Source organism: Gossypium hirsutum, chromosome D01, assembly GCF_007990345.1.
Source record: "Gossypium hirsutum isolate 1008001.06 chromosome D01, Gossypium_hirsutum_v2.1, whole genome shotgun sequence".
Lineage (NCBI taxonomy): Eukaryota > Viridiplantae > Streptophyta > Magnoliopsida > Malvales > Malvaceae > Gossypium > Gossypium hirsutum.
The window spans coordinates 59,735,577-59,745,795 of NC_053437.1; the positions used below are offsets into that span (position 1 = coordinate 59,735,577).

General features: G+C 33.1%; 2 protein-coding genes across 3 annotated transcripts; both read left to right on the plus strand.

Moving 5' to 3' along the window:
* The first annotated feature begins 956 nt into the window (after positions 1–956).
* LOC107937479 (phospholipase D A) lies at positions 957–2,169 on the plus strand. The gene is made up of 3 exons (XM_016870364.2): positions 957–1,404; positions 1,485–1,555; positions 1,659–2,169. Exons 1-3 carry the CDS (start codon positions 1,205–1,207, stop codon positions 2,048–2,050), a joined length of 663 nt encoding a protein of 220 aa, XP_016725853.1. The 5' UTR covers positions 957–1,204; the 3' UTR covers positions 2,051–2,169.
* Positions 2,170–6,850: 4,681 nt separating this feature from the next.
* LOC107937458 (E3 ubiquitin-protein ligase SINAT2) lies at positions 6,851–9,943 on the plus strand. Of its 2 annotated transcripts, none has more exons than XM_016870344.2 (4): positions 6,851–7,047; positions 7,887–8,195; positions 8,758–9,144; positions 9,263–9,943. In XM_016870344.2, exons 2-4 carry the CDS (start codon positions 7,959–7,961, stop codon positions 9,581–9,583), a joined length of 945 nt encoding a protein of 314 aa, XP_016725833.1. In that variant the 5' UTR covers positions 6,851–7,047; positions 7,887–7,958; the 3' UTR covers positions 9,584–9,943. The 2 variants fall into 2 exon arrangements, with proteins under 2 accessions (XP_016725833.1, XP_016725834.1); XM_016870345.2 differs by lacking the exon at positions 6,851–7,047 and adding an exon at positions 7,073–7,178.
* Positions 9,944–10,219: the final 276 nt, after the last annotated feature.

The window sequence follows — 10,219 nt, forward strand, 5'->3', positions numbered from 1 at the left end:
ATTGTTTGATTTGTTTCCTCGCAACTGCACATGTGGTGTTTTCAAGTTAAGTAATGTCATTTTCATTGTCATCGGAACAATAGTTTGTTCGCTTTGTTTGTTGGTAACTTAATCCCAATAAGTTAGATTCATACACGGTATAACTTATGTCTTATTTTGTTCTCTTTTAAGCGATGAAAACCTAATGTAAATATAGTTTGCTCTTTCTTAGTATGACTTAACTAAGTTCATACCATGTTTTTGATTGTAATTTCAAATCAGCTTTCCATTGTTGCAAGGGTTTTTCGAATTCTTTTTTTACTGCATGTCTTTTATTGTAATTTTTAAATTTGTTTTAATTTCCTTTTTTTTTTATGTACTAAAATCCGGTTATAGTGATTTGGGTATGTTTTGTGAAGGATTTTCCAACACTTGGCACTTCTCCACTGTCTCACCATAAACTCGCAACCTACAAGATTGTCGGCAGTTAACGCCCACTTTCCCCTCCAAAATCGATAAGTTAATACGTCCTTTCAACTCACTCAGAGTGGCAATTCTTATTGGTCTTCCATAGGCCACCATCAAGCCTGCTTTAGAGAAGCAAGTTAAGAGAGGTATTGTTTATACCCAAATTCAGTAACCAATAGGCTTATGCCCAAACATAAAATGCTCAATCAAGTGAGCAACCTGGCTTACTATTGAGAACCCACAACATAATGGCACCAAGCCTTATAAGAGATCTCGGCACAAGCCCAGAGCAACTGTGGGCAAATACCACAAAACCAAGTATGACCTATCTCTTGGAGCATCAACTCATTATCTCACAACATTGTCCTCAATGGCGATTTAACATCATACCACCATATCTTTTCTCTCCGAATTTTTTTCTTCTAAAAAGTAAATTTTTAAATAATGAAATTAAAAGGGCTTGTATAGATGTTGCAAAGAGGACCATTTTAGTATTATTTGTGGAAACGTCACGAATAACTGAAGTTGATACCAAATGTCAAAGGAGGACTGGGCGGGAGGAAATGCACGCGTATTAACAGAGATCGTGGATGATTCCCCTTTGAATCAAATCCACACCGTACAGGCTCGATGAGTGCCCCTTCCTCCTCTGCCGCATCCTTTGGTCTACCAAAGCATCACAATTTTTATTAAACTACACTACACTCCTCCCTTTCTGCATTGTTTTGTTTTCTTCCTTACAACAATCCATCCAAGTATGAGGATCAGAAACAGTGGAAACCCCCCTCAACGCTCCCTTTCACCTCCACCACCCTCTCCGCCGACGCCGTCGTTTTCCACCTCGCGGTCACATGTCATGGTGAGTAGAACCAACGCCCGGCTTTCCTCCATTGACTCCCCCGTCGCTCAAGATGGAAGTGTTAAGAATGATAGCTGGTCCGTGTCAACTAAGGAGAGGTAATATGATTTTATTTTCTTTTTTACTCATTTTTATCAAGTTTTTGGCTGAGATTGTTCTGGAATGTTGCGTTCTACAGTTTGGGGCACAGCATTTTTGGGCAGACATCAACTTCAAGCAACTCCGTTTCCTCATCTTTATCCTTCAATGGTATGTTGCTGTTTTTTTTTTATGTAAACCCTGAAATTTTGATTTGACACCCACTCTATTTTGAAATAAGGGGTTTTCATTTGGGTGGCATGATTATGAATAGGGCGGTGGTGCGAGGAAGAAAGAGCAATACCATTGAAGAAAAGGAGAGTAGTAATGGTGAGCTACGAAACAAAAGAGCAAAGCAGAGAAAGGATGGAGAAAGATACGTTAGTGGAGGAACGGAATCAAAACCAGAGGTGCAATAGAAGGAATGGGAAAGGATGGAGGTGTGACAAAATGAAGGTGAAAGGTCATAGCTTGTGTAATCACCATTTGGAAATGCAAAGGATGAGAAATAGTAGCACCAGCACCAGCACCACAAATCAAGGTGAAGATGGAGATGGAGCAGGGAGGCCGGCGTTTGCTGTGAGGGAAAACAAGAGGTTTAAGGTGGTGAAGGCTCGGTCCATGAGTAGCTTGCTTAGAGACACTGTTCCATTGTTTTACTATTAATGAAGATAGTGAGTAACAGGAAAGGGTAGAAATTTGTGTATAAAGCCATAGAAATAGGTTTCCTGACGCATAGGTTTGACAAAAAGCAGAAATGAAGTGAAAGAGACATATTGGTTGATTTTTGGTATTTCATTGGCATTTTCTTCATAATTTCCATCTCTCTACCGCCTACCAATCCCTGTGATTTACGTTACATTTCCTTTTTTATTCCTTCTTTTTACTTAGCCAATAAGAAAATGTATTATAATTATGAAATTATTAAAAATTCATTATATAACAAATCTAATTTTAATTTTTTTTTATGTTTTACCTGTAATTTTTTAAAAAAAAATCCAAATTTACCATTTCCACTAAAATCAAATTTAGTTTTCACTTTTTTCTTTTACCAAATTATCAAATAACTAAAAGGTGGAGGGGTTTTCAAAAAAAGTCTTTTTACTAGTAATTATCTATGATTTTTAAAACTATTGAGATTACCAATTGAGTGTGGATTTGGATGGGTGGTGTATTTTCCTGCGATTAGTGTAAAAATAGCAGTGATGGTGAGATTAGATACGGTAGCAATATTGTAGCGTGAAACAAAAAGTAAGCTAAATGCACCGCACTGTACTGCCCATCCAAAGGGGTACTAAGTCAGCTCAATTCGCATAGACATTGTTGTCAATGCAAGAGGACATGAGTTCGAGTACACTGAAACGCATTATTCTTTTATTTATGGGTTGGAGAGAAACTATGGGTAGTTCTAGGTATTGTATTAAAAATAGCATATATATTCGGAACTTGTTCAAAAAAAATGTTGAGATTCTCATTTAGATAAAACTATTCACTTTAAATTTTGAATCGGGTAATATCAAATTTAAATCTTATTGTTTATCTATTTTATTGATTTGGCTTTAATTTCTTTTTTATCATTTTTATCTTTATTTTTCAAATTTTAGTGAAAGTATTTTTTTAAGGAAAATTTGATTGAACTGTCATGATTTTAAAAATACTAATATGATAACTTGCATGTCATTTCACATATATTTCATTTTTGACATGGATAGTTTTTTTAAATGATTTTTTATAATATTCTTTTATGTATTTTTTTGAATTTTTATGAAGTACATGTGAACTATCACAAGGTTTTCACATTAATGCCATTAAAATGTTAACAGTTGAATCAACATTACCGTCCCAAAAAAATTCAACTAAGTTTTAAAAATTGAGGGTCAAAATGACAAATATGTAAATATTAAAGGCTAAATTTATATTATGTGATTTAAAAACTACATCTTACTTTGATTATGCCACACATTTATTTTGATTTCGTTTTAATTATATGAATCAAACTTTGATTTTAGTTGAGTTTTATATAAAACTGACATTGTTGTTGAGTTTATATCATTTTACATTTACTTGTTATACACAAGAATATTATATTTATCAAACATGAAAATAATTGGACTTTTAGTTCTATAAATGTATATAACTGAATTAGAATTAATTTCTCAGGTGTATAATTAAGTCAAATTAAAATTTTATTTGAAAATTTTTAAAAAGTAAACTTTATGTATCACATTATACATTTGACCAAAGTTCAAGTATTTTTAAGGGGGCATTTGGTTCACGAAATGTAACCTCACCTTTGGTAATAGAATTACAAGAATGTAAAATTGCTTAGCATATTATCGAGTATGGTAGATTGCCTTGTTTGGTTCATTTGACTGAAATGTAAGATTTTCGAATATAAGCTTAGCTAAAAGTATATTTTATTAAATTGTCCTTAATTATAAATAAGGATGAAAAGAGTTATTAAAGTATATTGAGACTATGAAAAAGAAATTAAGATATTAACAGTTGACGTCGATATTAGTAAAATCAAAGACTGTTTAGGTTTAATTAATTGAGTAATTCGAGCAAGTGTTTGGGTTATCATTTATACTCGTGTTCAAAGGTAATTGACTTAAATTCGAAAAGAGGAAAATTTAATTGTTATATTATTTGAATTATGCCTTCATCTCATGCTAATCGATAAATGAAATTGAAAATTTTTTTTGTTTAATACTTTATGCTCAATTAAATTGTGAAATTTGGACACCTAGTCACTTTTGCATGCATGATGAAATTTGAAAATATTCTCTTAATTTTTTTAATATCTCGTATATATTGCATATTATTAGGGAGTGTTAAAATATAAGAAAAGAAAGAAGAAATCAAGAAAAGAATAATTTCCATTATGTTTCAACATGCAGGCTTTTCGTGCATTTATACACGAACGTAGACAACTGACGAAAACCAACTAACTGCCACCTAACTACTAACAGACTAACAACTTCAGCAGTTACAGACTAAACAACTTCATTAATTACTCTAACAGGGAGCACAAATGTTTATTGTTTCTAATTCTTTCTAATTGTATGAATTATCGTTACTGCTATATTTTGTTTAGCATATGAAATTTCAATTGAATTATAAAAACACGTTTATTTGTTTTATTGGTATATAACAATTTTATTGTCGATTTGAGTTAAGTACTTATTGAGGTCACACATGCATTTGCATTAGTTTCACGTTTGAGGGCAAGCATGATTCAAGTGTGGAGAATTTGATAAATGTTTAATTTCTCAATTTATTTGTGACAATTCTCTCCTTGAACTATGTTATTTATGTTCTTAATTATATTATTCATACTTATATTTTAATATTATTGATTTAAGAAACAATTGGAAAAAAAGAAGGTTAAAGTTTATTTTTGACAAGTTTTTGCATATTAGACTGTCAACACAATACACTTTTAGTATTTTAGCCATAATTTGAACTACATCGTGATTTTTATAATCATTCTTTTTTATTGTTGTTTTGTTGGGAAATAAGTAATTTTAATCTTCATGTAGGTTTGGATGGACGGTACGGTGCGTTTATCTTACTTTTTTATCTCATGCTATAGTATATAATCTTATCACCACCGTCATGTTTACACTAACCACGATTAAATACTCCCCTCTTTTCTTATTTGCTAGATATTCATCAGCTTTCGTTTCTTCTGCAAAAAAGTTGAATCTCAAATCCCTTTAGTGGACCCCATTCGACACCATAACCGAAACCTAAAACTATCACCTCCATCTTCACCCATCGTCATCCTCAATCCTTCTTCACCCATCAAAATAATCAATTATAGACCCAAATTTGGGCAAATATGCCAAAGAGAAAGTAGAACAATGCAATTATAATCAATACCCATATGATACAACAAATTTTCCTTAGCAGAAAACCCCAAAAATCTTAGAAATGGGAAGAAATCTTCGATGCCAGAATGAAAGATCTTACAATCAATCCAATAAGAGTAATTGTTCATAGGAGTGAGATCATAGACATTCAAAAACACATTGGTTTCATTGTTATTCCTCTCATTACGGCTGGAATTTGAGACTTCCCTTCTCCCCATTTTCCTTTTCCTTTTTATTGAAACAAAGTTCGTCAAATAATAGATTTCCCAACATTCCTGAAAATTTTCTTTTCTTGTCTATACTAAGAGAAATCCTCAAATATTCATGTAGCAGCTGAAGCTAAAAAAATTGATTTTCTTTTTTTGGAGAAATAGATAAAAAGTAATGAATGGAAAAAAATATGGGAAACGAATGTTGGCTGATAATTATGATTCTCAAGGATTTATAGTGTTAGGGAAAGTATTTTCCATCTTCCAAAACTCGAAAATAGAAGAAAAGCGAATGGAAAAGTGGAAGGGAAGATTAGTGTTTGGGGGAAGAGAAAGCTCAAAAAAAAAAAAAAAAAACTCAAATTCAATCTGGAGAAATCTTATCAATTTTAGCTTAACAAAAGAGAAGAAAATGATGAAAATTTAAAAATTTTAGATTTTGGGTAAGTTTACTTTTTTATCATTTAATTTCAAAAAGTTATAAAGTGGTAGTTAAACTGTTTGAAAGTTTTCATTTAAGTCATTGGACTATTAAAATTGTTGTTATATGATTTTCTTTATTTACACCGTTTACACCAATCGAAAGTTCTTCTTCCCCTTCTATTCTACAATTTATTTTTTTATGAAACAACTTTAAATATCACAAATTTGTGAATAAAAATCAAAACACCTTTCTTCTTTTATCTAATGGTATCTCCAATCACCCACACTTACCGTTATACCAACTTGCATCTAAGGTATGTTATTCTACTTGTTGATGGGTACTGATTCATCGTATTGATGGTCGAATCGCCATTTAAAGCTCGATAACCAGACTTTTTTTTAAATAACTTAACAACGCAGTAACTTAAATGAAAACTTTCGAATAATTCAATGACTTAAATGAAAACTTTAAATAATTCAACGACCATTTTGTAACTTTTTGAAGTTGAGTAACTAAAATGTAAATTTACTAATAGTTTAGTGACATTGGGTGTAGTTTACCCTTAATTTTTTTATTTATATTTATGTAAAATATTTTTAGCAAAAAATGAAATTTAAAAAAAAATATTTTTTGAATTTTATTCAAAAGCTAAATTGATAGAATTTATAAATTCAAGGACTAAACTTATTAATCTTTTAAGAATTTCAGACCAAATTAATAAATTTTATAAAAACAAATAGAGGCTTAAAATTGTAGTTATAGCAATAAAAAGGGCCATGTCAGAATTCCGCTAATGATTTAACAGAGGAGGAGTAACTAAAATATAAAATGTGGATAACATTAATGATTAAATTGAAATCTATTAGAATTGAATGACCGAAATAAAAAATAGTAATAATTGGGGGACTAAAAAATAAATAAACATTTGTTTTTGAAGTCAAATTTTCAAACGTTGCGTGCGCCTACTTACTTCGAAAGAACCCCATAAAGAAAAATCCGAAGTTAGTGTGTGTGTGCGCATATTATATATATAGAAGAGACGCGTTTGGCGTTGCGTTTTGCATATTTGCAAAACAAAACATGGTCACCATTTGATGGAAAAACAATTTCTCCAAAATTTTCTCCTTCGTTTTCCATGTTTTTGGTTAAAAACCCGTAAGTTTCGCTGCTCCTTTGGCACTTTGTCTTTTAAATTTTTATTTATTTCATTGTTTTGAGCACAACCCAGATTTTATTGTGGCTTTTTAATGATGTGTTAAGATACTAAGCTTTGAAATCTCAACTGGGTATATATTTTTTTTCCTCTTTGGGTTTGTTCTTTTTTGGTTTTGTCTTTTCTTTTGATCGGTAATGTTTTTTTTTAATTTTAAATATGTGTTTTTCTTTTGTTTCATTGTTGATTATGTTTTGATTAATCCAAATGGTAAAGCTGGTTTTTGGACAAACTTAGTTTGACATTGCATCGAAAAAGAGGAAACTTTGTTGGAATGTGGACATTGGGTGCAGAAGGGTTGTTTTCTTTTTACATTTCCCTGTCTCTTTTTCTGGTTGCTTTAGCTGATATAAAATTTGAAGATTTTGAATTCTAAATGGTGGGTTTGATTGTAATTGGAGGAAATTTTTTGTTCTTTATGCTTTTCTTGTCTCATATTTTGGTTGCTTTGATGTTTATTTTGCTTAAAAGAAAGTAAAAGTACTTCTTTTCTGCATCATTCAGCTTTATATTTGATTTGAATTTGCCAGTATTTTCATGGAAAATCTGGGAATATTAGGAAAGGTAGTTTCTAGCTCTTCCTTTTGTTTGGTTAAAGATGGAAAATTATGTTATAACAGCATCACCAAAGGAATTAGAAGTTGTTTTTAAACTTTGTTTTGATCTTCTGGAAATTTGAAGAACATTGAGATGGTTCTAAGTTGAATATCTTATAATATAATCATCGCCATGGACATTGGGTTGCCCTTTTTTGACATCTAATTTTTATCCTTTATTACAGGGAAATAGAGAGTGAAGCCTCTCAAAGTAGATAAATATAAAATAATTGCAGTAGTTGACATTTTGAGTAGCAATGGCTCCTGGAGGCAACGCTTGCAAAGAAGTCATTGAGTCTCATTCCCCTGTTGCAGATTATGACATAGCTTCAGCAAAATCTGAGAGTAATAATGCCACTAGTACTACTACAACTGCAACAATGAAAACTTCTGTTAATTTAGTTGGAAAACATGGAATTCATTCAAACAACGGTGTTTATGAGCTCCTTGAGTGTCCTGTATGCACGAATTTGATGTATCCACCAATTCACCAGGTTTGCTCTCCATGCATACAGTTATTCCGGCTCTTCCATAAAGATATGCTTTTGTAGTCATGTTTTGTTTTTTTAACCTTTTTTTCATTGTGTTTCCTATTATGAAATTGTTCTTAATTACTTCACCGTGTGAAGGCTACATGCGTGCCTTTGTATGCCTGTATGAAGCTAGTGTTATATCTGTATGCTGGGGTGAAAATGGTGGTGAAGCTCTGGTTACGGTGCTGTATCCTCTTAGGTGTTTGTTTATGTACGGTCTGAAGTGTAGGTAATAAGGTGCAAGTCACTCAAGGACAATGGACATAGGGTTGTAGAGAAAGAAGGGCAATTTATGTCTATTGAAGAGGATAACTCATCATTGTAGGTTCGGTTTGTTGCAGTGAAGGGTTATCCCCACGATGGTATAGAAGTAGCCTTTGTAACTGGAAAGTGATTTGAAAGGATTTGGCAATTTTTGTCAGGACAAATGCTCTTTTCATGTTTAGTTTTATTACGGTTACTACTTCCTTTACTAAATGAGTGCCCTAAATTTTGATATGTTGCTTTCAATCCTCTATTACAGTGCCCAAATGGACACACTTTGTGTTCGAACTGCAAGATTAGAGTGCACAACTGTTGCCCAACATGCCGCTATGATCTTGGAAATATAAGGTGCTTAGCTTTGGAGAAAGTTGCAGAATCCTTGGAACTCCCTTGTAAATACCAGAATCTAGGTTGCCAAGATATCTTCCCCTATTACAGCAAGCTTAAGCATGAGCAGCACTGTCGGTTCCGTCCCTACAATTGCCCTTATGCTGGGTCTGACTGCTCTGTCACAGGTGACATCCCCACCCTTGTTTCACATCTCAAGGATGATCACAAAGTCGACATGCATGATGGATGTACCTTCAATCATCGATATGTCAAATCAAATCCACATGAAGTTGAAAATGCTACATGGATGCTTACTGTAAGTTCATTTTAGCCTACAGCATCTAATATTTGAGTCACTCGAAACTGCAAATCTTATGCCTATGAATGGATTCCTTTGACAAGTTGTATTTCTGAATTCCGATGTCTTTGTGCAGGTTTTCAATTGTTTTGGAAGACAGTTCTGCTTGCATTTTGAAGCTTTCCAGCTTGGGATGGCACCTGTCTATATGGCCTTTTTACGTTTTATGGGAGATGATAATGAAGCTAAGAAATTCAGTTACAGTTTGGAGGTCGGTGCCAATGGCCGTAAGCTAATATGGCAAGGAATTCCAAGGAGCATTCGCGACAGTCATAGGAAAGTTCGTGACAGTCAGGACGGACTGGTGATCCAAAGGAACCTAGCTCTATACTTCTCGGGTGGTGATAGGCAAGAGCTGAAGTTGAGGGTAACCGGCCGTATATGGAAAGAAGAATGATAATAAAAAAAGGATGTTGAATCGAGATGATTTTGTATAGTATCAGAAACATTCCGAGTCTCATTGGCAAACAAATGAAAGCTTCGGTTGTAATCGGGGCTTTATGTCCACTGCATTGCAATCCCTCTGCTGACCGACCACCAGCCCGGCTGCCACCTTCTACTGAATGTTTTAGGGTAGGAAATGATTTGTATGAGTCTGCTTGGTTGCTCAAAGTTTAATGCAGCAACATGTATGGAGCGTTCCTTTTGAATCCTTAGAACTCATTTTGTTTTTTCGCATTCTTTTCAATGCGATCGCCATTGGCTTCCTGTATGAAACCATGTTCTTCATTAATTTTATCAACTTCTAATTTCCTCATTTACTCTCAAACGTAGTTAATGTTCAAAGAACAATGAACAATCCCCATTTCGTAATCATTCTTAACAAGTCATTTTTCCAACCATGAAGCCTTTGAGAGTTGACTCTGCACTGAATGGAATCTTCAAAGGTGATTTGCTACATGGGCCTATCTACGTTAGGTCAAATTATGATTTTAGTCCCTCTGTTATGATCCACTTTAATTTGACACATTTTGACCCCTTAATGTTTTTAGGCTTATATGAAAAAAGAAACACCAAAACAATGACCAATTTG